We start from the raw sequence: 22,975 nt of genomic DNA on the forward strand, positions 1-22,975 counted from the left end.
TGTTAGACCAAACCAGGAGATGGAGAAAATTTACTCGAGTATATATATATATATATATATATATCTACTTCATTGGATTCCTGTCCCGATCCTTGTTCCTTGTTCCTTATTATCTTGCCGCGCCCATACTTGAAACAGTCTTGAAACACGCCTTCTATACTATACATATCCTGCGGGATTAAGTGCCGGATTCGGATGGTCGAACGACGAAATAAGAAGGATTTCGAGCCGGGATACATACCGTAACAAATCAGTCAAAACAGTCAGGTAGAACGGGATTCAGGACTTTTCTCAGAGACGTCCGTCACCTCGGCACTTCACCTACCATAGGGGCGACGGAGTACATGCCTCTTCAGGGCTATGTTACAGGGCCGCGGAGGGCAATGTATAATAATTCCTCCAATCCCGAGAGCGGGAGTTTCTTTCGAGATCAGCAGCTGTCTCAGGATGAAATGCTTAGCCTGTTATAAGCAATCAACGAAGCAACCTGCTCTGTATATGAAACGCTGGGTCACTACAACCAGTACGGACAGGTATGGTATGTCCGGAGCTCCCCTTACGACAAGGGGAAAAGAGGAGAAACAAAAGGCGTCGGAAATTGAGGGATCCTGGTAAAAGCTGGCGCCGTATGGTATTAACAAGGGCCGGGCGTACTTAAAAGCTTTCCCTCTGGCTGCTTTCTTCAATGCAGGAACTTACTTGCTCGTTGAAAAATGATTTTCACCCTTCGATGGCTGGCAGCTGCAGCTGCGGTTGGAGCGTCTTCAGTTGCCGTCGCGCAGAACGCCTTTGCAGGAGCCGTTGGGTTCGGAGCCATTGCAACTGGAGGCAACAGCGGAACCAAGTACCATGTAACCAATCTAGACGACTCTGGCGCTGGGTCATTCCGGGAGGCAGTCAGTGAACCAAACCGGTATATTGTCTTCGATGTGGGTGGCTACATCCAGCTGAGTTCCGCGGTTTCGCTCTCCAGCCATATCACCATCGACGGACGGACAGCTCCAGGCGACGGCATCGGTCTCAAGGGCCGTGAAATCTCCGCGTCGGGGAAAACCAACATCATCATGCGGAATATCCGGATGCGCCAGGGGACGCTCGACCCCGATGCCGGGAAGAGCGCCTTCAACATGGGGTCTGCGTCCAACATCATTCTGGACCACTGTTCCCTGGAGTACGGCCGGTTCGACACCATCGATGCCGTGAAGGCAGTGAACATCACGGTGTCCAACTCAATCATCGCATTCCCCATCGGGCAGAAGTTTGGCGCCCATGTCGAGACTGGTCCGTCCACGTTTTACCGCAACCTGTGGGTGAGTGCGCACAACCGCCAGCCGCTGGCCAAGGACGACACGCAGTTCATCAACAACATCGTGTACAATTACCAAGCGGCCTACACCGTTGCCGACACTGGCGGGCACTTCTCCCACGACATCATCGGCAATTACTTCATCGCGGGGCCAAGCACCTCAACCCCAAGGGACGATTACTTTCAGATGAACTCGCGCCAAACCGTGTATGCCACTGGCAACTATCTCGATAGAAACAAGGACGGTCTCCTCAATGGAGCCGCGGCAAACTCGGTCGGCAGTGCTACCCTTGCAAGCAAGCCATGGGAGAGCACGTCGCTGACGCTTGCTTCGCTCTCAGCAGCCGATGCTTACACTGAGGTCTTGAGCAGCGTGGGCGCCGCCCCGCGGGATGAGTTGGATTCTTTTGTGGTTTCGACAGTCAAGTCACTCGGGAAGAAAGGAACTATATACTCGAGTCAAACTGGTACTGGTGTTTCGAACGGGGGGTATGGAACTTTGTCGAACTCTTCGTCGTGATGCGAGTAGGGGTTTATGAGATCCCAAGTTGCGATGGCTGTGTCAACCAGTCTGTGTACATGTATACATTTGTAAAAAAAATCAAGGTATAACTAGCATATAGTGGTAGGGTAGTGTTCTTTCAAACACAAGCAACGATAAGGTATTTACTTCTATAGGTAACTAATCGTGTTTAATCGAAATCAAATTATATACCAACTAGCATAAATATACGGTAGATACACTTACACTTCCAACCCCCTTTCCTATCGACCTGAGTTAACACCATTGGCTCTTACTTGATGCATTTATTTCGATACCAGTTAACGAGAGTAGGCCAAAACTGTTCCAACTTAGGCATTCTAGTGCGCAAGACTCAATACAGAACCCTCATGACCCCTGCTATATACCTTTGCAGGGCTTCGTAGTACCTGGGTGACTTATCTCATTCTCGTGCGTCTGGCTTCTCCAGCCTCTCCAAAAATGATCTGTTCCAACACGGTCTTCTCACCACTGTTCTCTACCAGGTTTTTGAAGATTCCTTGTTCAATCTTCATCAACTCCTGCGGGGTACCAAACTCGGCAACACGGCCGGTATCCATAACGAGAACTCGATCGAAATCCACAATAGTGCTCAGTCGGTGAGCAATCACGAGGAGGGTGGTCGCTTTGAATTCTGCACGGATGGACTGCTGAATGAGCATGTCTGTCTCCATGTCCACTGCGGAGGTGGCTTCGTCAAGAACCATGATTTTGGGACGCGAAACAATCGCACGCGCCAGGCAGAGAAGTTGTCTCTGGCCCTGCGAGAGGTTCAATCCACCCTCTGAGATCGGTGACGATAACGACTTGAAGGCGTTTGTGGGCTTCACCAAGCTTGTAGAAGAGGCATCGGTCGCAGGCTGCGATAGCGTTTTGTTCTCATCTGCAGAGATCAGATGCACGCGCTCGAGGGCATCATAGAGCTCAGAATCACCGTATTCGTCGAATGGGTCTAGATTAGATCTCACAGTGCCGGAGAAGAGCACCGGGTCCTGGGGGATAATAGCCAGCCGGCTGCGAAGGTCATGGAGCTTGATCTTGAACACATCAATGCCATCGATGTAGATATGACCTTGCCGTGCTTCGAGGAACCGGAACAAGGCCAGGGCAAGCGATGACTTTCCTGCACCAGTGCGGCCCACAATACCAACCCTTTGGTGTTTGGTAACAGTAAAGGATAGACCGTTCAAAACAGGCGGCAATTCGGGTGCATAGCTAACCACGAGATCTTCAACCTCTAATTGCCCTTCTGTGGGCCAGGCAGCGGGTGGGCTTGTGCCATCTTGGCTCTCGATCTGAATCTTTGAGTACTCAATCACACGCTCAGTGGCATTCATGTTGAGTTCCACGTTTGAGTACTGGCGGAGTGCGGCAGAGACGGCGCTATTATACTGCAGAGCAAAGCTGAGAGCGAATCCTGCAAGTGATGCAGTGATTCCCGGGAGGTAAACCACAAGCACGGCAGTGATTGTCGAGAAAAGCGCACCAACAACCCCCATGCGGAAGCCTAGCCATCGATTGAATAGCAACAAGTTCCACCATGCTCCAGCATGGCGGTCGATCTTTTGGTACATGATGTCAAGATAGGTATCAGCCTTGGTGAAAGCGCGGATTGTGATTAACCCCACAAGGCTGGAATCGAATAATTCAAAGACTGGGCTCTTGGCCGTGCTTTCTAGTCGCTTGACTTCACGAGCACCGGCTAGGTATGTCAATGAAAGCTGCAAGCAGAGGGCAAGAAGAATGACCGCGAACAAGATTAGCCGTGGGGAAGCAAGCATTCCTGCAATCATAATTCCAATGACTTCAAGGAATTTATTGATAACAAATCCCAAATCGTATCCAAGCCTGGAATCAATAGCATGGAAATCTGATGTAAAGCGGTTCAGAATTCGTCCTAATGGAACAGTGTCAAGCCACCGAAGGGGCGCGCGGAGCATTGCAAAAGTCAAGGTCTCAAATAGATTCTTTGAAGCTCGCACTGCCGATGATAGAACCAGAAAGTATCTGACTGTACCTACAGAACAAGCTATGATTGATAAGCCGACGTAAATGCCCAGGTAAAAGCCTAGGCTATCGCTAGTCTTGACGGTCGCAAAGCGTTGCATTGCTTGGGTCATGAAAGTCGCATAATGGTTTTGATTCGAATGATGTTCCACTGAACTGGTCCAGATATTGACCCACCATGCCTGTATTGCGGCGTTAGCAAGCGTCTTGGGGACGAGTCAAGAAGAATGAGGTAGAAAGGCCTGAGATCCGATCGACTTACTCTTCCAACAATCAGACCACTGTACAAAATATAGGCAAAAATTATGAGCAACCAGTGCGGTAGGCCCGCGCCACTTTTGAAGTAAGTTAAGTAGACAGAAAAATTAATCGAGCCCGTCTCTCTCTTTTCCTCCTGGACGAACTTCTTGGGTTTCGAGTCATCGTGTGGCGCCGTTCCGTTCCGACCTACAGAGGTGCTTGTGCTTCTGCGCGGTCTGTTTGTGATATCCTTTTGCCCAGCATTCTCCTCATTGACACACTCTTGATCCTCCCTCGCAGGATGATTGAACCGCTCGGCATCTTCATCTTGCAGAAGAATATCTGCAAGGCTATTTGTTCTTCTCAACTCCGCGATGGTGCCAGCGTGCTTGGGTTTTCCGTCCTCAAGAAGAACGGAGTAGTCAGTGCGAGGCAAACATAGGGCAACGTGATGAGTAACAAGAATTCTTGTTCTATTATGTCCAAGAGATCCAGTAAGTGCATGTTCGTATACATGACGACCGGTTTGGGCATCAAGGGCACTGAAGATATCATCCATAACAAGGATTCCAGCCCTGGAGTAGAGCGCTCTAGCAAATGACATGCGCCATTTTTGGCCACCGCTGAGGTTCACACCATTCGCTCCAATATCGGTCATTTCGCCATCAGGAAGCACCTGTAGGTCCTTTTCCAAAGCACAAGCGAACAGAACATTCTCATAGCGTGTCTTATTGTACGGCAGACCAAAAAGAATATTATCCCGGATGCTAGCATTCTCAACCCAAGGGATTTGGCCTACGTATGCAATAGCATTGTCAATGATCCAATTCTCATCATTGGCCAAATGATCATACCGTTCTTTCAGGGGTGGAGGAGTGGGTACTCGAACCGTCCCATGAAGAATTTCGCACTCTCCGAGCACTGAAGCAAGTAAGAGACTCTTTCCAGAACCCGTTCTACCCGAAATAACACTCAGCCCCTTTGCTGGAAAACTGATGTTCAAGTTCTGTAGTACAAAACGTGGCTCTGTATCCGCCTCGCCGGGTTCTTCATTTGAAGGCCATGCGACGGAAGCATTATCAAAAGAGATGGCATTAGCCGGCAAAGTTTTGTTGGTTTTCTCGGACGAGAAAAGATATTCATCAATACGGTCAGCGCTAACTTTTGCTTCCAGTCCTTTCGTGACGAGCTCTGGTACAAATGCAAGCGACAATTCCAGCGAACCAAAAATCGATATCGCGGTAAACGCGACTGAGGCGGTCAGCTCGCCATGCATTAAGGCGTAGGCAGCCAAAGAAACGGCAGAGAGCATCAGAGGACCAAGAATCCAGAGTAGGATAAGCCCAATATCGTAACGGAATGCAGACCATAAAGCGTCTAGCTCGTTGTTTCGGATGTCCTGGATTTTCTTCTGCCACTGACTCTCTAATGCCGAAAACTTTATCTGGCGAATTGCCTGCAATGCCTCTGTTACTACGGCTACCTTCTCATCTCTGCGCTTCATAAGAACTCCTTGGGTGTTGGTGAACCTCTTCGCCAGTTGTACATTGACAGGGGTGATCAGCGCGGATACTGCAAGCCCGCACGCAAGAGGCTTCCAGCCAATCAGCTGAATGAGCAGTCCACATGCAATGAGAATCTTAATCAAAGAGGATGGAATTAGATAGTTGAAAGACGCAAAATCAGAGATACGCCTGGCATCCACGGCGACAAGGCTGATGGTGCTCTGGCGACTCTTCTTCAATAGTTGCTCTTCGTCTTCTTCTTCTGCAGGGTCTCCAGCAGGATTTGACTCGCTCGTTCCAGCCTGCTTGCTCTTTTTTGTAGATTTTACATCCTTTCGGCGCATTGACTTGGCAAATATGACTGCCGCAAGTTCGGCATAGATCGGAATGCCAATTTCCGAGTAGATGACCCAGAACAGCCAGGATTCAACGCTGGAAGCAAAGAACATCAAGACCCCGAGTGCAATAACCCAAGGCCACGGTTGCTCCTGACCAGGCAGAGCAGCGTCTCGAGCTTCCATGGACCTTAAGATGCCGTACAGGGTTATCTGGGGCGCAAAGCTCAAAACACAATTAATGAATGTGAGGATTGATTGTACAACAAAGGATCGATAATGGAAGCCGATGAGGGTCCTCCATAGCTTCTTGGTGGGATCTCGGAATTGCTCAAAGCGCGTATGAAGGGTCTTGGAGCGAACCGCAAATGGCAACACAGGAAGTGCATCGATGCTGATGTTTTTATTCTTAATGGTGTAAGCTAGCAATTTGCCGGGCCAGGTGAAACTAAATCGGCTCAAAAATGAGACTGAATTTTGCAGATCGACGATTTTGCCATTCAGATAAACCTCTGGCCGGCGTGGAAGGGACAGACAAAACACTCCTCGCAGAAGAGCGGCTCCAAGCTGCGCACATAATAATCCGGTGGACAGCTGCTCATGTGCCAGGTGATATCTAACAGAACTGCTGATGCAGAACTCAACACCTGGTATGGCTACTGTCAATACACTGGCCCCGAATCCCCAAAGCCCAAGGTCAAAGCGGCGAGTCGGACATGATTCGGTGAAAAACGCGATTGCTTGAACGATCAAAAGGAGCTGAAGATTGATGCAAGGAGGGATAGGTTAGCGCTTTCGATTTTCGATTCCTACCACGGAATGCGCTCGCATCCAAGGGAAATTATTACTTACCCATACACCTACAAGGATCCAAAGCCGGGCGGAAGAGTGGATGGAGAGGTGAACACTATTGAGAATAGCTTGGGACAGAGCCAAGGCGAAGCCAGCAATTGAAAAGAAAGCAATAGCAACTCTCTGCCATTTGTCTGAGAACGCACGCAAGGATTCTTCTGTTGCTTCTCCATCTTCATCTTGGTAGGACTCGTGAGCTAGTTGTGACCCATCTTGTTGCTTCCCATTCCTGGAGAATCGGTCTATGATACTCCTCGCCGCCGGTACACTCCCTACCACTACCAGGAAGAATCCCAGAGCGCCTGGGAGTAGGGAAATCGACTCTGAAGAGAGTCCCATGTGCAGCAAAGCCAAGCTAAAAGAAGAGAAAACGAATGAAGAGAATGAAGGGGGGAAATGACGGCTGGCGAAAGACGAGGGAAAGGTAAGAGAATGGATTCTAGAAGAGGGGAAGACGCGCCTCCGCGGAAGGGGAGAAACCTACCCAAGGGAGTGCCCGCGTCGATGAGAAAGCTTGCGCTGGGAAATCTGCAACATGCCGCCAGACTAGTGCTTAGATACCCACTTAGTAGTTAACTAGTTAACTAGTACCATATCCTTAGGCGTGGGACACTTGGTTGAAGCTCAAAGAGTGGTGGCTGACTGGCTGTACAGTGTATTCTACTTAGTACTCCGTATACAAGTCGCAAATGACTACATATGTGGGCCTGATGTGGACCCTCTACTAAATATAAGACCTGGGATCTCTCTCTCTCAAAACTGGAGACTACATATTTAAATGGTCTTTTGGTCCCTGTTGCTTTCCTGGTGCTGATACTGTGCTGCTTTGTGTTAATATAACCCAATGGCTCTGGGTTTGTCCATAACAGTAAAACTAGATATCTACTTCGGTATTGTCAGTCTATCTTCGAGAGTGCCTCCGAAAAAAGCACGCCTCGAGTATTATTACTACGGAGGACTCCAACAAGGAACTGCAAGCATTCTCATTGATCCATCATTCGTTGTTATCAAACTAATAATGACAAATAAACCAGCTCAACCCAATTCCCTAGCAAATCCATTGTTTCGAGCTAGGTAGGGCGAGTTATCACAGACTACTACCTTTTGTTCTGAAGTACTTTTGTACTATCTTATTTGAATTCCACTTTTTGCTCTGCATTCTGCAGCTTCGGTAACCACGAAGCACGATCTTTAGTGAAGAATTCTACTTCGGGATTGAGGTGTGAAAACGCTTCTGAATCATCGAGGGTTCCAGCAAGAATAATGGCGTTTCCCTTCAACTCTTCACTGTCGGCTGTCTTATAGATGGTAATACCACAGTTTTCGCAAAAGTACATCGATAACTTCATGCCAGTCTCGTGGGTTATAGTGAACACTTTTGGAGACCCTGAGGTGATGTGGAAATGGTCCCGGGGCACCATAACGTTGACCGTGCTCCCACTGCTAATTTTACGGCAGGTCACACAGTGGCATAATGCCTGGTAATGAAGTAAAGATAGATTTAGTTATATCATCATCCTTGGTTTTTTTTTAAAAAAAAATGGCTTTTGCTATACCTTTGCAATAGGCTCTGCTTTATACTCGTATCTAATGGCTTGACATAGACATGAACCGGTCGGCATTGTGAATGATTCCTAAATTGGGGTTTTTGATAGATGTGACTTTGCAGACAAGAAGGTCAATACAGGGTTCCTCCATTGATTAAATAGCCATTGCCTCCAAGATATATCTGGAACAACCTTAACGTCTGGCGCGGACCATAGATGGAGAGTACGAATCATCTAGGAAAAGGCTGACCTCAGTGGACCAGTGGACATCAGGACACCAGCGTGATACTAACCACACCACCTGTATATATTTCTTGGTTTCGATCACCCGTCTGATTCTAGATGCGATGGACTTTGTTGTAAGGTCATATTATCTGAACCTGTTATAAATAGAACAAATAACAGATGATCCGCATTACGAGTTAAAAATAGTATGAGATTTGACCCTGACCAGTTTCGTATATTGAGTCATTCCCACTTTGGAGACCATTTTCTTCGTCAATGTGGACTCTTATTGGCTCAGCTAACGATCACCAAGTGGTTACCTTACCTCGATCTTGTTAGTGAATTATAAAGGATTCAGCTAGCATGGAATCTTAGTGGATAACAATCCATCTAAAGAAAAGTTGCGCTTATACCTAAATATCGCTTAATTTTGCCAAAAAAAAAAATATCATCCCCGCCTGCCAAGCGTCAGCAGCTTTCATATAACTGTAAGCAATGTCTAATAGGAGTTCCAGCTAGTTCATTATTTGTGATAAGCCAGACCATCATGTCTCTGTACAAATGTGTATCTTGCAATGAATTCATCCAGGCTACTAAAGCACGTCTGTTATGTGCTTCATGCGCACCACCCATGACACTCTGTGCGAACTGCTATGTAGTGCAGAACTACCCTCCGCAGCATCAGGATGGCTCCTCACATTCGCTCTCGCTGTATAAGCATAGTGGTTTCCTCCCAACTCCTCCGCCACCACCACCACGGACGCAGTCTGTCCGCTACACACACCGCAGTAGCCCATCTCGTCGACGACCCGTGTCGGCAGCATACAGCGAGGTACCACCGAGGAAACCTCCTCGCCCAACGCAACCGGAGACGACAAGAGAACCAGAAAGCAACGAGGGTGTGCCAATCATACCGGTGTCGTCGAAGCCCGTATTGCAGGATCCGCAGCAGCAAGGCACTGAGCAGTACTCTCAACCACAACATCAACCCACCGGTTGGACTTCGCTCTTTAACGAGGACATGACACCGACTCCATGCTTTGTTAGACTGATTGAAGAACTCTTCCACCGTCTCGACCCACCGCGCACCGGATTTATCAGCCCAGAGGCTTACTCGGAATATCTCGATGCCTGCGGAGCACCACCTAACCATAATATATGTTTGTTCCCCTCCTCCTCCTCCTCCTCCTCCTCCTCCTCCTGTCTCTCTAGCGTCTTTAAGCGCCTTACATGACCCCGTGCCTAACCCGTTCACTAACCATCCACAGGGAAACTCAGCCGTGCTAAGACACCCCATCACGGCTACGACATCGCAGACCGCGAACTAACCGATCATTTCACTTCCTACTGTATCGAATTCTCCTTGCGCCCGCGCACTCCACCCGCAACCCCGACCAATTCCCCTTTAAACCCACTGTCCTACTTCCCCCCAGCCCAACGCGAGACAATGTCCCAGTTCATGCCTCCCCAAACGGCTTTCTCGCTCTCAGGCAACCAAAAGCCCATGCTTTCGCTCCGCGGCTGGACGGATCTGACAGTCCTCGGTGTCCTATTGAATCCTTCCGCAGCATGGGGCCAGCTGAACCGCGCAATGAAGGCGTATCATCTCCCGATATGGGCAGAGTGTGGCGATATCCCGCGGGGGATGCTGCCGCTAGCGCCGTATCAGCCGGAGGTAGACCGTGTGCGCATATTGCTTGAGGGTGCGAAGCTCAATGCCGAGCGGGAAATCGATGCGGTGCACGCGCGGTTGAAGATTGAGAAGCAGGGGCGAGAGCATGCACTGGATTTGTTGGATGATCGGGTCTGGGTGTATCGGTAATTAGCGGAGAAGTGGCTTTAATAGTGTTGAGGAAAGGATTTACAAGCGCGGAGAGACTTTCTTTGACCTGTGAGTTGAAATATCAGCATGGATGATGATATACATTGAGTGAACACTTAGGTTAGTTAGTTAGTATAGAGCTAGCTGTGGGGCAATAAGCTATATATCCATTATTCAATATGTTGTCTTTTGCAAGTCCTATATTACTACCCATATTTACAAGACTTAACTAGGATAAACATGCCTGCTGCAATACATATTTAGGAATCATTTTCTTGTTGTGCTTATTATATCTACCGAGGTTTGATTGCCAAGGATCAAGAGAGCTTCCTGATAGCAGAAAGATCCACGAACTCACGCTGCCCCACAAGATAGACCCTTAGCCTGGGGTAAGGAATCAAAATACGGCAGTACTCCATACTCATAAACACTGAAAGCAGAGTAATTAAAATAGTAAAAAAGAAAAAAAAACATACAACAGTCAGGATTCGCATGTGGTCACCCACCATACTACTAACTGACCGGCAAGTGGCTTGAGTACGGCTGAGCGGACGGGAAGCCCTATTTTCCACTTCCTATGGTCGTATGTAGTGGAATATTCAAGAGGATAAATTATATAGAAGATCAATATTCTTTAACTAAAGCAGCAAGAGGCATAATAATGTGTTTGTAGATCCAGGGAATAAGAGAATAATGCTTAAAACCCCTGCCTGTCTAACAAGTACTCCGTACCCAAGTAGTATTTTATTTCCAAGATGAGGTGTTTGATGATGTATTAAGACTCCGAGTGCTAAGTATACTCGTAGTTAGAAAATACTCCTGCCTCAGTTTTATTCAGTGCATCTACCCAAGAACTGGAAACAGAGTAGCCCTATAACCAGCGTCTCAGCATTTAATAGAATGTTGAATCTGGTATAGCTTTTGCTAGCCTATTTCTCTAAACCTAGGTGGCTATTCTCGCATCCTAATCGTTCGACTTTATCGGTTAATACTGAAAGCATACCTCCTACGAGAAGGAGAAGAGTCGACTCTTTCAAACCGTCGTTAGCGTTGGGTTTGTCTACCTCGCCAACCACTCAATCACTGTTGTGCTCGCGAGAAATATGCCCCCAATGGTTCAACCACAAAGATTCTTCTATTTCCCCCCTCTTATTTGTGTTGATCTCCTAATATAGCCAACCCTCAACATCTTTTCTTATCCGGCCCTCTGCGGGTTGTCTCTGGGCGCCATCCCAAGTGCAGATGACTGGATAAGCTTATCCTTTCTTGCCATGAGACGAATACAAATTTATAAAGAAGCTTTGCACTAGGGGTTTTAGCCAGTGGCCTTTCAAGATGGAGCATAGCTGGTTTCTGAATGTAGATAATATGCTTGGAATGTGAGGGAATGGAAAGGACCTGTATTACCAACAAACTCAAGTAGCTCTGGCTGGACACCAATTGCTAATTTGCTCGGAGAATGAGTAGGGCTGTATTTTGCTCTTGGATTACTTACTACATAGTTCTAATTTCTTTCATAACTAGCACATACGACCATAGGAAGTGGAGAACAGGGCTTCCCGTCCGCTCAGCCGTACTTAAGCCACTTGCCGGTCAGTTAGTAGTATGGTGGGTGACCACATGCGAATCCTGACTGTTGTATGTTTTTTATTTTTTTTTTGTTTTCACAAACTTGTATGAGTTTACTGGTCCTAGGTATCTTCAGGCCTTCACCCAAAGGGCCCTGAACAGGTTATCTCTTTTTCCTCAATGTCTAGATTTTGGATGAGACTATCAGATCCTATATACTATCAAGTTTGATATTGGTGCTTTAAGCTAACCATCCCCATCAGTTCACCTACTCGGTACTCTATAATACATTAATCATATTATTACTCTGGAGTTAATAATAAACTATCAGAAGGATTATCTTAACACATTATCTTTTGTAAAATGCATTTTGATATTCCAGCATTGCCGATTGCTACCCTGGTTATGAACGCATTTGCATCGGTAACCCTTGTGACCAACTGGATAGGTCTGACATTAGCGATATGCGGATTTCTTCCATTGGATATCTATTTGCATGTATCAGCTTGCTAACTCTCGCCCTATGCCGCATGGAAAGTGAAGGAAGAACGCGCCACTGATTCAACCGATGCAGCACTAGGGAAAATCGACTGGAAAGTATCTAGGGGAGGCCTTAAAGCGGCTCGGGATATCATCGTGGTAGCGTCAAGCGCAAGCTAACTTGGCATGGACATCTCGCGGTCGCTACAACTGGTTCAGGCGAAGACGTGCACACAATGTGTGACTGATTAGGAAAAGGAAACTGTGGTGGGCAGTATATGAGTCACGGGTTATATTGCAGAATGTCTATCATGGGAAGGTCCTTGGCTGTTGTTGACTTGTTTTCCTTCTATATTTCTCTCTTGTTTCTCTTAGGTATACATACATAATACAAGAATTGCAGTTAGTCCAGCACCCACATTAAACAAACTCCGACGGGAATAGCCTCCAGATGTCCGAAAAAAAAAGAAACGAAAAGCACTCAGTAAGCGAGATAACATAGTTAGCCAAGAATTCTAACTGAGACTGTCTTAACTTGAATGATTTATCGCCAACTGTTACATCTACCACAAAAAGACTCCTTGATTCCATACTATATATCCCACTCCTAGGAACATCCCAGTACATACGACCATAGGAAGTGGAAAATAGGGCTTCCCGTCCGCTCAGCCGTACTCAAGCCACTTGCCGGTCAGTTAGTAGTATGGTGGGTGACCACATGCGAATCCTGACTGTTGTATGTCATTCACTCCCTTTTTTTTTTTGCTTTACCTGCTGGTTGGCTTAGGTTGAGGTATAATGTATACTCTGTAGTCTTAAGAATTTCCAGCTTGTTACCCTAATTAGCCGCGGTGATAATCTCTGGGTTGCTGTGATATGTAGATAATTGGTTAACACTATTAGTCCTAGAATTAATCAATACCATGGTCAGAAATAGGGCCAATATTATTTGTGAATCTTGCTATCTTGGATACTAGTATATGTGACTCGGGCAAAGTATACCAAGCAGCCAATTAAGATCGGAATCATGGGTCCATTTATATAACATATACATGGTTCTTGCTTGATTTACGTGTTGCTTCGCCAATATTGTGCTGCCGTGCGAGAATCAGATGCTGTATCATCAACGGTCATTGCTCGTTCGATATCATTCTGTAACTGCGTAAGGCCATGCTTTCGTCGCATAGATGTGCCCGGTGAAGACCTGTCCGCCGGATGTTCTCCACCCAGCCTGCTACCGCGAACCCGTCTCGGAGGATGGTGACGAAGAAAATGGCGTAAATAAGGTAGACAGCCACATATTATAATGAAATTCCCTTCAATAAAACTAATAAACAGGTTAGATTGCTTTTACAAAAAAGGAGTCCAAAGTGGATTTGGGTATTTCACAAGTCTCACATAAGCACAATAGGTACGGCAATCGTGTATGTTTGGTCGTCGGAGACGAGAAACGGTATCAGCGTGGCTATGCGAATGATACTGGTAATAATGGTCCTAAATTAGGTAAAATCAAGTCTCAGCAGGTCCTCTGATGGATGGTGGATGGATTAGGGGTAGTTACTTGGGGGGGGGAGACAGGGGAACTAACAGGCCTCCGATACCAAACAGGCAGATGACACCAAGTCGTTGTAGGAACGGTAGTCGTAATTCTCGTATAATCGGAACCGGAATTAGGATTATAATCACATCACTTGTTGTGTTCGTAATGACTATTGTTAGATAGACGGAATGGAGATTGATGCAGGATCCTGTTGTTATTGTGGGATCCCAGGATTTTGCAAGCGGCGAGCACGCAAAAATGATAGCAAGGACAAAAGCAATAGTATAACTGATAATAATAAATGCAATCACGAAAATTATATACTTCCATACATGTGTCACAGTGCGGAGTAAGGTGTAGTAGAGCATGAGAAGTGCCAATTTAGCTAATGCAAGCGCAGGAACGTAGATAACAGATGCTGCCAATATAGTCTGTCTCTTAGGTTAGATGATCGATTATAATAGTGAGAAGTAAAGGGTGATGTAAACCAACCCTTTCATAACTGCCCAGTCGAGACACAGTAATGTTCCAAATATGAATGCCATATCCAGAATGGGAATAACCATCTGACGGCATGATCTTGTTAGGCTGCAGGAAATAGGGGTTAGAGGGGACATACACAGGAGAATTGATTGAGCCGATACGGACAGTACCTGCCAGAGTATGAAAAGTCAGCCGAAACCACCAAATGGTTATCTGGGATCGTATGCCATACTCACCCAAGCAAGGATAATCAGAACTAGAATGTATAGATTAATAGACATTCCGAATATAAAAATGTCAAGAACTAACCGTCATCTATCCAGAACCTCCGAAGGAGGTGCATTTTTGTATAGATTCGCATCACGAGACAAGAGGTACTAAGAGTCAACGCAACTGCAGCTATTGTCTCGCCTGTGGTTTTCAAGTGTCCACTCGAGTCATTGAAATCCGGCGTTACACCTTCTGGAGCTGGGGCCACTCCAGTGGTTGATCTAATCAACATTATAGTGATTATCAGCCATAGGTAGGGCTTGTATACGCTCTCGATATGTCATCAGCAGCGTTTCGTCAAGCGTGGCAAAGCTTCCGCTCTACGAAGAAAAGAATTCAGGTCTTAGTTAGTTCCAGATATATGAATGATTTGTGGAGCGTGCCACTCCTTTGTAAAGTTTCTAAATATTATAAATTTAGTTCAACTTGACTTTATTGCGTCATGGAGTTTCCATCCAAACTTATTGGGATTTCTCCCATGGCTCGGGTGTTGAATAAACGAACGCCCTTTATAAACTCACGGATCACTTTAAAGCTGAGAGCTGTTTACGGACATTTACTATCAATATGGCTGAGGTATTTAAGAAGATAGATGAAATAACTAGTCTCTTCTTTGGCTTGAAGAAATGGTTCCTACCATGGAAATCAGTCCAGCAATATCGGCAACCATGCCCACAGTGACGGCTCCAAATGCCTGGCATAGTACATAGACGCCCAAAGAGAGGTCCATAAAGAAGCTAGGTAGAGGCCATGTGTCGTGAGCACTGAACTGGAAAATGAATGACGGCATGGCAATGGTTAAGCCATTAGAAATGGTGTCGTATCCGAACATCAGCCCAGCACCAAAAGCCACCTTACTGTAGAAGATTGCCAGAGCAATGTTTTTTTTTTTCTGGGATGGATCAAGTGTACATACACATTGAAATTGATCTTGAGTGTAATTTCCACGTCGCCCACAGGCTTTGCTGGCGCTCATTTTCCTGAACCAGCCGTCCACGTTCAACAGCACATCGACATTATTTGAAACGTGCTCGAGGCGAGATGACAACATTTCAGGAGTCTTTTCCGCCATGTCAAGCAAATTAGGGGCAGGATTGCGAATATTTCCAGCTCACTAGGACAACAAGAGACAGGGGAAGAGTTTATTTTCTGGGCCTAATAGGCATGGAGGCGTGTATTTACTACCCCAGCTGGGGAAATTTACCCCATGGGGTTGGGTTGAGATGTTCACCTTCATGTGGGTCCCTCCCACATCAAGATTATTGAAAGTCAGAGCATACAAGCTTGCAGAGGACATTCGCTCGGATATTCCTGTCTCCTTCACTGGGCATCTTTAAAATCCAGACAGACTTAAAGGGTTAACATTCTGAATGTGGTTTGGTTGACTATCAATCGGATTTCCGGGTTCAAAGCAACAATTCTATAGCGAGCTTCGGCAGACTTCAGGTTTCTATTTACAGTTAGGTCTCGAAAGGGTAATAATATGTATGGAGCTCCGTCTGTGATAAGTGTTGGAGGATTCTATATATTTCTAAATGACTAAAAGGTCCTTAACAGGGTGCTGTAAGGATTGCTTATCCCGTCTATAATACATCCAATAGGATGTAATAATAATGTCCAGTTGTTTATTGCAAAGCCCGCTTCGCATACCCTGGCATCCACTCTAAGTGTGGAGCACAAAATTCTCAAGCCCCTGCCTATCCCCTGTTGGAAATAACTATATCGGCAGCTTTCTAATAAACATAACAAGGCTCTACCGTATTGCAAGCATATCCATTGTTCTCAATCGCAGCTTGGGAGGATTTCCATCCCCCCGCGTTCAGCTATCCTTGCTATCCTTGAGATAAGACAGAAGTCCAGGCCCCTCGTTAAAAGGACGTTTGAGCTCTCCAACATCCGCTTTGTTAAAGATGTGAATCTGGACGAGCTTTGACTGGAGAACCCCCTTTAGCGGAATGATACACTGTGAGATCAGAGGCGGATTTTGCTTCAGATAGAAATGAATGACAGATACTATGGCTGTGCCAATCAATTGCCCACGTATCATCTTCTTCAGTTCCATCATGTCGTAGTCATGGACATTTTTGGCCTTTGATCCTGTGCTCGTGCTCGTGGCCGTAGGATCCGGCATGTCCGCTAGAGGCCTTTTGTCTATCGTTGGGAAACAATGTAAGTAAACTGGAACTAATAGAAGCCACGCTTTTCGTTAGACTATGGGGATGCGGGAGCAATATAACCCACCATTTCTCTGCTTGATTGATGACCAAACCATGAAGCAGATTGTTGAAACCAGCACCGTGCTAAGGATCCAGCAGTACCGAAGGGTATTAAGGACATTAGGGTCAGTAAAATCAACCACCTTTGCCGCCTGAATGCCACCAAGAATAATCGCAATATTGGCACTGCTAGGAATTAGTGTCTAGGCTGTTACGGCTGTCACGAGCAGATAAATAGCCGCAGCTTGGGACTTACATCGGAAGGCTAGCCAAAATATCCATTGCTATACATATCTTCCTCCCGGATAAAAGCTTCTAGATAGACGGGCATTCAAACAAAACAATCTAGCTAGGCAGCTAGTATACAACAGTGCCTTCTAGTCCCTATATAATGTTCATTCATAAACACCGAGAACATCGCGGCGACCGGGACTGTGGCATCGTCGATCACCGACAGCAATAACGCAAGAGCTCGGAAGTCCCGATCTTTCAATGTACCATGCAATTACGACAGAGTAGTTCATCAGTCCAAAAGCTCAAGAACTGCCTCATGCAGGTCTTAAAAGTCCATGAGTCTCTCCTAAAATACAGGAGGATGCCGTCTCAAGTCCAAAAGCTGGTTGGTGTCCATTCTCGCCCTTTCGCCGCTGCATACCGACTGCCTACTCCTCCTACCAGGCGGCGTGTAGTCTCGGTCACCGAAAAGAAACCCCAAATATTGTAACGAATAATTGTGAGATCCATAGATGATGGCTACAAGCTACTGTGCGAGGGTTTTGTGATGATTCACAAGAATATTTGCTATATGTTTATAGACGAGGTTAGAGAAAAGACCCCAAAACATGCACGTTTGAGAGGACTTAGAGCTATTTATCACAAAGGAAAATCCACACATATCTCAAAGCTCTCAGTCGAAAATATGTGTGTCCTTTCGATCAATCCGTACGCCTAGGTATGTTTTCCATATTTCCCGATAAAGACATATGCTGCCTTGGAAACCGCCGTGTTGAATGAAATCTCAGACACGGCCAACTTCAAGGGTATTGCAGCAATCGGCTTTTATCACAGTAACGAGATTACAGGTAAACTCCCTCGAACAATTCTAAGTATTAGGAAATCAACCGTAAGATAGAACGGGGCTAGAAGGATGTTGGGGTTATAGTCAAGACTCTCGATAATTTTGAACTCCTTGTTGTAATCTGCCGTTGAAGATACCACAATCTTGCTAGCATCTGCGGTCCCTGTGGGAGTCGGTATCTGAAGGATACACCCAGGGATTACGGACCAGGACAAAACTAATACTATTGGCAGAGTCGAGAGGTCACTACGGTCCGGTCCAAGTTGATCGAAGCCAAGCCTTTCTCACGTCCTGCCGTTGGGTCGTTAAATCAACAAGGTATCCTCATGCGTATCAAGACTTGACTGCTTGAATCAAAGCCTCCATTGTGCTGAGATTCAAGCGGAAGCTTCCGATCAATGTTTCGTGCAGCGCTCTAACCAGTTGTGTTGTTATTAAATTGCCGTTGTCGTGAAACCTACACAGTAAGCATACGATAAAATCAGCCAGTTCAGACCAAGGTATCAATCATGATGACTGGTAGGAAAAAACTTTCATTGACTCCGTGCTCTTGGCTTTCCTTTTCCCTTCCCATGATAATTACATTCGTGGACACCGTAAGTAGCGTAGCATGGCGTTATAAAAGTCGATCCCTCCAGCCAAAAAAAAAAAAAAGTTAAACCCCCCGTAGGAAATAGGTGAATCAAAAACAATCATGCAAATATAATCCCATCACCGCACTTTTTAGTACTTCTTGCCCTGGCGCAGAACATCACCGAATTCCTCCAGAGGGCTCCGGATGAGCTTAGTCTCAGTCCAGAGGTTAGGGGTGAGGAAGCCGTAGGTGTTGACGACAGCAAGGAAAGTAGCCTTGAGTGTGTTCTCGAGGGTCTTGGTGGAACCGGAGGAGGAGGTGTAGGCGTCCTGGACACCAGCGAGCTGAAGAAGACGCTTGACGGCGGGGGAGGCGACGAGACCGGTACCGCGGGGAGCGGGAATAAGCTAGATTTTATGTGAGTGATCACTCTCAAATAATGCCGGGAATGGAGTAGAAATCGCAACATACTCTGACGGAGACGGAACCGCACTTGGCGCTCTGCTTGACGGGCAGAGAGTGAGGCTCACCCAGGTTGGTACCCCAGTAACCTCTGCGGACGGGGAGAACGGAGAGCTTGGCAATGATGATGGCGGCACGGATAGCAGTAGCGACTTCCTTGGAGGTCTTGATTCCGAGACCGATGTGGCCCTCAGAGTCACCGATGACAACGACAGCCTTGAAACGGGTACGCTGACCGGCACGGGTCTGCTTCTGGACGGGTTTGATCTAGAAAATGATGCTGTCAGCGACGAGTGTCCAAATTCCTCTCAAAAATCGCAAATTTCCATCCAATTGCCATCAAGCCGTCTCTTCCTCCACAATTGAAAAGCTGTACATGTCCGCATGTCGTCCTGGTCGGATTCTCGTCGGGGAAAAATAATAAAACGTTCCTAGTCGTACCTTCATAACCTCATCCTTGAGCTTGGGAAGGAAGAAATCCACAATCTGGTACTCCTTCACGGGCAGAGAGTGCAGGTAGATCTGCTCCATGCTGGTGATCTTGCCAGCCTTGACGAGACGGCCGAGCTTGGTGACGGGCTGCCATTCCTTCTCCTGCTCCTTTCCACCACCACGACGTCCACGGCGGCCACGGCCACGGCCACGGTCACCACCACGGTCGCCACGAGAGCCAAATCCTCCACGTCCACGGGGAGCAGCGTCAGCCATTTTGAATGTATATGGCGGTTGAAAATGTACCGGGGGGTTGTCGGAGGGAGGGGATGTCGACGTCGAGGGTGACTTTTTTTTTTTTTCGGTCTCTCGCTATCCACGTCTGTTTGGGGCGCCAGGGAAATTTGGCGGGCGGGGGTGCGCTAAGCGAGAGCCAACGAACCCTACTACTGCAAACCCTAAGCCCTAGATGGCAGTCCATTTTAGGCAGTGTAATGGGGGCCCGCATCATGTGGTCTCAGGTCTCATCATGTGATGTTTGGAATACCGCGTTGGGCATCTTCCGCTCCAATAGTCTCCCTGCGTGGCGTTGATTGTCGCGGTTTTGCTTGTTTCTTGGGTCATCCAGCATTTCTGGGCCTTTGTTATCGGGCGGTCTGGAGAAAGTTGTTGGTACTTATACCGGTCTTTGTGGCCAAATTTTTCTTCTTTCTCACCTCCATCTCAGTCTCTGGAGCTATTTCCTAGGTCAATTGTATCAATTCGTCTAATTGTTTTTCTTAAGTTCTGTAAAGATGTTGCGGTGGTGTGTATTTCACCCTCTACAACTATGTCCGCCCCCCTGGTAACTAAGCTTTATCTTTCAATCCAGGTACCAGACGAAGTTGGCAAAACAGCCTATCCTCACAGCCAGCGTCACCAGCTTTGTGCGTCCATCTCTCTCTCATCTCTACTTCCATCATCCAGACCCCTGCAACCCCTTAATCTCGATGATCTACTGACAAATCAGGTCTTGTTCGGGAGTGGAGATGTTCTAGCCCAACAGTTGGTCGATCGCAGGGGTTTCGAGAAGCATGACATTGCAAGAACAGGGCGCATGGCTTTGTATGGGGGAGGTACGCACATATCACTCTTACATGATCATCATATACCATTTGGTGACGGTAACTAACAACAAGTCCAGCCATCTTTGGGCCAGCGGCCACTACCTGGTTTGCTTTCCTGCAGCGCAACATCGTTCTAAAGAGCACCAAGGCTACTATCCTTGCTCGTGTCGTGGCCGATCAGGGTCTCTTCACTCCCACCCATCTCACCTGCTTTTTGACATCCATGGCTATTATGGAAGGTACCGACCCTGTGGAAAAGTGGCGCACCAGCTTTCTGCCCAGCTACAAGGCGAATCTTACACTCTGGCCAATGGTTCAATGCTTCAACTTCTCCATTGTGCCCTTGGAATACCGGGTGCTTGTTGTGAACGTCATTAGTTTGGGTATGTCTCTTTCCCCCTTCCAGTTTAACCGTGACTAACAGCAACCAGGCTGGAATTGCATCTTAAGTTTGATCAACAGCGGCGAAGCATGATTTGATCTTTTATTGTTCTGGAGGAATATATTTGGAGATACCCTTTCTTGTACAACTGGCGCACCTCGCAACCTGGGGACTCTTGGCTCGGAGTGACCCGACTTTTGATTCTTCTTAAATTTTTTTTTATTTGTTTCTCGGCTTTTATGTGCTCATATTTTTCCATTCGGAGGGATGCTTAGGGGTATCACTAGAGCCTTGGGGGTAAAATGTACGTTTAGTCTATAGAATTCAGCAGCACGTTTTAGACTGGTGTTCTAGAGATCATTCACCTAGATCATTCACCTACAATTTCACCTACAATTTCACGTGTTGTATTCTTGGATACCTTATTGTCCTTGATTTAAACAATCAAGTAATTAACAATTATTGGTGCTACTATCTATAGAGTACTCCAGTTCTCCATTTTATTCTTACCTAGGGTTATCTGTTACTGCTGGGGCGGCAACCAATAAAAACCGCAGGGAGGAAAAGTGGCCAAAAAAGGAAAAGCTTCACCGTGGCCCAGCGGCGGCATCTCAAAAAACGTTCCCAAACCTCAATACTAATTTTCGCAGGGTCTTGTAGCACATCCGAAACGACTAAAGCCGTGACCTCTGCCTGGAGCAGACTGCTGCATTGTGTTAATTGTTGCGCAATCACTACCTGCTCTTCTTCTCCTTCAGCTTTAGGCCGCACCTTCCTCTACAACCCAAGGACGGAACACAAATTTTGCCATCCTCGCCCACCAAGACTTTTTCTCCCCCCCTCTACGATTTGCTCACCTCGCGTCTTACAACGTTTTCACCCCTCGATATCTCATCTCTTCTCTTCGATTACCTTCAGACTCCATCTCACACTGTAATAATGGCTGCCGTTGCAGAGAACGGTCACCTCCCGGTGAACGACGAGAATGCCGCACTTTCGGCCACCACGGCCGCGGAGACAGAACAGACTGAGAAGACCAGCGGCGACTCCATCACCGTATTCCACGATCCCGATAACTTCAACGTGAAGCACCCTCTCATGCACGACTGGACTCTTTGGTTTACCAAGCCCCCCAGTGGCAAGGTACGAACTCTCCTCCTCGATCGGGGAACACAATAAACTAATCTTGGCGGCTCGGTTATAGGGCGACAACAACTGGAACGATCTTCTGAAGGAGGTTGTTACATTCAACTCGGTTGAAGAATTCTGGGGCATTTACGTATGAGCCCCCCCACTAAATTCCTGCCGATGTCCATACTAATCTGTTCTCTTTACCCTAGAACAACATTACACCGACTTCCGAACTTGGCCTCAAAGCAGACTACCACCTATTCAAGAAAGGCATCCGGCCAGAGTGGGAGGACCCCCAAAACAAGCACGGTGGCAAGTGGTCATATTCGTTCAGAGATAAGCGCTCGGTCCCCATCGACGAGTTGTGGCTGCACGCACAGTTGGCTGCTATCGGTGAGACTCTGGAGAGCGACGGTGATAGCGAAGTCATGGGTGTCGTCGTGAATGTCCGCAAGGGTTTCTACCGTGTTGGTCTCTGGACAAGGACGGTTGGCAAGAGCATTCCTGGAGACAAGAACGGACGCACGCCCGCCCAGGGCAAGGACGTTCTCGAATCCATCGGTCGACGATTCAAGGAAGTTCTCCGCCTTAACCCTGCTGATGTGGTAGAGTTCTCCGGACACACCGACAGTGCGCACAGCGGCAGCACAAGGGCCAAGGCCAAGTACAGCGTTTAAAGCCCCGAGAATAACGCAAACTTTCCATTACGATCTATTGGCTGTGGAGTTGTCTTTTACGGATACGAGGCGATGGAGCATTATCTTATCACGCGTGATGACGAACGAGATGGGATCGCAGCGGGGAGTATGAACCTATCAACGCTCTGAGACCTCAGTTTCTTTCGATTCTTCGTTGATGACTTGCTAGTAGGC

At 47.1% G+C, this 22,975-nt stretch overlaps 12 protein-coding genes across 12 annotated transcripts; 6 read left to right on the forward strand and 6 right to left on the reverse strand.

The window, feature by feature from the left end:
• Nucleotides 1-713: 713 nt before the first annotated feature.
• plyC (polysaccharide lyase family 1 protein) lies at nucleotides 714-1,826 on the forward strand (the record flags this gene model as incomplete). Its single annotated transcript, XM_040898890.1, has 2 exons — nucleotides 714-752; nucleotides 783-1,826. The coding sequence occupies 2 exons, from the start codon at nucleotides 714-716 to the stop codon at nucleotides 1,824-1,826; spliced, it is 1,083 nt and encodes a 360-aa protein (XP_040753494.1).
• A 167-nt stretch (nucleotides 1,827-1,993) lies between these two features.
• Nucleotides 1,994-7,245, reverse strand: P175DRAFT_0523267 (putative ABC bile acid transporter). The gene is made up of 3 exons (XM_040899304.1): nucleotides 6,787-7,245; nucleotides 4,117-6,693; nucleotides 1,994-4,036 (listed from the first exon to the last, which is right to left on the reverse strand). The coding sequence occupies exons 1-3, from the start codon at nucleotides 7,123-7,125 to the stop codon at nucleotides 2,246-2,248; spliced, it is 4,707 nt and encodes a 1,568-aa protein (XP_040753495.1). The 5' UTR covers nucleotides 7,126-7,245; the 3' UTR covers nucleotides 1,994-2,245.
• Nucleotides 7,246-7,781: 536 nt separating this feature from the next.
• On the reverse strand, nucleotides 7,782-8,589 carry P175DRAFT_0523268 (GFA family protein). Its single transcript, XM_040899305.1, has 2 exons — nucleotides 8,343-8,589; nucleotides 7,782-8,264 (listed from the first exon to the last, which is right to left on the reverse strand). Exons 1-2 carry the CDS (start codon nucleotides 8,406-8,408, stop codon nucleotides 7,917-7,919), a joined length of 414 nt encoding a protein of 137 aa, XP_040753496.1. The 5' UTR covers nucleotides 8,409-8,589; the 3' UTR covers nucleotides 7,782-7,916.
• A 473-nt stretch (nucleotides 8,590-9,062) lies between these two features.
• P175DRAFT_0557037 (uncharacterized protein) lies at nucleotides 9,063-10,584 on the forward strand. The gene is made up of 2 exons (XM_040900736.1): nucleotides 9,063-9,718; nucleotides 9,827-10,584. The coding sequence occupies exons 1-2, from the start codon at nucleotides 9,106-9,108 to the stop codon at nucleotides 10,378-10,380; spliced, it is 1,167 nt and encodes a 388-aa protein (XP_040753497.1). The 5' UTR covers nucleotides 9,063-9,105; the 3' UTR covers nucleotides 10,381-10,584.
• A 1,728-nt stretch (nucleotides 10,585-12,312) lies between these two features.
• Nucleotides 12,313-12,663, forward strand: P175DRAFT_0557038 (uncharacterized protein; the record flags this gene model as incomplete). The annotated part of the gene is made up of 2 exons (XM_040900737.1): nucleotides 12,313-12,397; nucleotides 12,488-12,663. 2 exons carry the CDS (start codon nucleotides 12,313-12,315, stop codon nucleotides 12,607-12,609), a joined length of 207 nt encoding a protein of 68 aa, XP_040753498.1. The 3' UTR covers nucleotides 12,610-12,663.
• An 834-nt stretch (nucleotides 12,664-13,497) lies between these two features.
• P175DRAFT_0516082 (uncharacterized protein) lies at nucleotides 13,498-14,954 on the reverse strand (the record flags this gene model as incomplete). Its single annotated transcript, XM_040898891.1, has 5 exons — nucleotides 13,498-13,756; nucleotides 13,828-13,923; nucleotides 14,018-14,400; nucleotides 14,462-14,535; nucleotides 14,762-14,954. The coding sequence occupies 5 exons, from the start codon at nucleotides 14,952-14,954 to the stop codon at nucleotides 13,498-13,500; spliced, it is 1,005 nt and encodes a 334-aa protein (XP_040753499.1).
• A 346-nt stretch (nucleotides 14,955-15,300) lies between these two features.
• P175DRAFT_0545876 (uncharacterized protein) lies at nucleotides 15,301-15,824 on the reverse strand. Its single transcript, XM_040900400.1, has one exon. It carries the CDS (start codon nucleotides 15,792-15,794, stop codon nucleotides 15,324-15,326), a length of 471 nt encoding a protein of 156 aa, XP_040753500.1. The 5' UTR covers nucleotides 15,795-15,824; the 3' UTR covers nucleotides 15,301-15,323.
• Nucleotides 15,825-16,541: 717 nt separating this feature from the next.
• On the reverse strand, nucleotides 16,542-17,220 carry P175DRAFT_0492710 (PHO88 family protein; the record flags this gene model as incomplete). The annotated part of the gene is made up of 3 exons (XM_040895911.1): nucleotides 16,542-16,873; nucleotides 16,964-17,124; nucleotides 17,195-17,220. The coding sequence occupies 3 exons, from the start codon at nucleotides 17,218-17,220 to the stop codon at nucleotides 16,542-16,544; spliced, it is 519 nt and encodes a 172-aa protein (XP_040753501.1).
• Nucleotides 17,221-18,739: 1,519 nt separating this feature from the next.
• On the reverse strand, nucleotides 18,740-19,760 carry P175DRAFT_0434524 (40S ribosomal protein uS5; the record flags this gene model as incomplete). The annotated part of the gene is made up of 3 exons (XM_040893665.1): nucleotides 18,740-18,997; nucleotides 19,062-19,319; nucleotides 19,494-19,760. 3 exons carry the CDS (start codon nucleotides 19,758-19,760, stop codon nucleotides 18,740-18,742), a joined length of 783 nt encoding a protein of 260 aa, XP_040753502.1.
• Nucleotides 19,761-19,948: 188 nt separating this feature from the next.
• Nucleotides 19,949-20,427, forward strand: P175DRAFT_0212509 (uncharacterized protein). Its single transcript, XM_040892599.1, has 2 exons — nucleotides 19,949-20,289; nucleotides 20,356-20,427. Exon 1 carries the CDS (start codon nucleotides 20,019-20,021, stop codon nucleotides 20,229-20,231), a length of 213 nt encoding a protein of 70 aa, XP_040753503.1. The 5' UTR covers nucleotides 19,949-20,018; the 3' UTR covers nucleotides 20,232-20,289; nucleotides 20,356-20,427.
• P175DRAFT_0500958 (Mpv17/PMP22 family protein) lies at nucleotides 20,153-21,320 on the forward strand. The gene is made up of 5 exons (XM_040897060.1): nucleotides 20,153-20,289; nucleotides 20,356-20,410; nucleotides 20,494-20,599; nucleotides 20,668-20,973; nucleotides 21,022-21,320. The coding sequence occupies exons 1-5, from the start codon at nucleotides 20,279-20,281 to the stop codon at nucleotides 21,063-21,065; spliced, it is 522 nt and encodes a 173-aa protein (XP_040753504.1). The 5' UTR covers nucleotides 20,153-20,278; the 3' UTR covers nucleotides 21,066-21,320.
• A 591-nt stretch (nucleotides 21,321-21,911) lies between these two features.
• On the forward strand, nucleotides 21,912-22,780 carry P175DRAFT_0435317 (eukaryotic translation initiation factor 4E; the record flags this gene model as incomplete). Its single annotated transcript, XM_040893722.1, has 3 exons — nucleotides 21,912-22,115; nucleotides 22,177-22,251; nucleotides 22,313-22,780. 3 exons carry the CDS (start codon nucleotides 21,912-21,914, stop codon nucleotides 22,778-22,780), a joined length of 747 nt encoding a protein of 248 aa, XP_040753505.1.
• Nucleotides 22,781-22,975: the final 195 nt, after the last annotated feature.

This window comes from Aspergillus ochraceoroseus, assembly GCF_002846915.1.
Source record: "Aspergillus ochraceoroseus IBT 24754 chromosome Unknown P175scaffold_3, whole genome shotgun sequence".
Taxonomy (NCBI): Eukaryota; Fungi; Ascomycota; class Eurotiomycetes; order Eurotiales; family Aspergillaceae; genus Aspergillus; species Aspergillus ochraceoroseus.

What these genes read in the sequence shown, in the direction of transcription:
- P175DRAFT_0523267 (XM_040899304.1), bottom strand. Translation starts at nt 7,125, where the DNA reads ATGGGACTCTCTTCAGAGTCGATTTCCCTACTCCCAGGCGCTCTGGGA. An exon ending in GGATCCTTGTAGGTGTATGG is followed by an intron (nt 6,694 to 6,786) that starts GTAAGTAATAAT and finishes ATCAATCTTCAG; the next exon opens with CTCCTTTTGATCGTTCAAGC. An exon ending in GTGGTCTGATTGTTGGAAGA is followed by an intron (nt 4,037 to 4,116) that starts GTAAGTCGATCG and finishes GCCGCAATACAG; the next exon opens with GCATGGTGGGTCAATATCTG.
- P175DRAFT_0523268 (XM_040899305.1), bottom strand. Translation starts at nt 8,408, where the DNA reads ATGCCGACCGGTTCATGTCTATGTCAAGCCATTAGATACGAGTATAAA. An exon ending in AAGCAGAGCCTATTGCAAAG is followed by an intron (nt 8,265 to 8,342) that starts GTATAGCAAAAG and finishes CTTCATTACCAG; the next exon opens with GCATTATGCCACTGTGTGAC.
- P175DRAFT_0557037 (XM_040900736.1), top strand. Translation starts at nt 9,106, where the DNA reads ATGTCTCTGTACAAATGTGTATCTTGCAATGAATTCATCCAGGCTACT. An exon ending in ACCACCTAACCATAATATAT is followed by an intron (nt 9,719 to 9,826) that starts GTTTGTTCCCCT and finishes AACCATCCACAG; the next exon opens with GGAAACTCAGCCGTGCTAAG.
- P175DRAFT_0545876 (XM_040900400.1), bottom strand. Translation starts at nt 15,794, where the DNA reads ATGGCGGAAAAGACTCCTGAAATGTTGTCATCTCGCCTCGAGCACGTT.
- P175DRAFT_0212509 (XM_040892599.1), top strand. Translation starts at nt 20,019, where the DNA reads ATGTTTGGAATACCGCGTTGGGCATCTTCCGCTCCAATAGTCTCCCTG.
- P175DRAFT_0500958 (XM_040897060.1), top strand. An exon ending in CATGGCTTTGTATGGGGGAG is followed by an intron (nt 20,600 to 20,667) that starts GTACGCACATAT and finishes CAACAAGTCCAG; the next exon opens with CCATCTTTGGGCCAGCGGCC. An exon ending in TGTGAACGTCATTAGTTTGG is followed by an intron (nt 20,974 to 21,021) that starts GTATGTCTCTTT and finishes AACAGCAACCAG; the next exon opens with GCTGGAATTGCATCTTAAGT.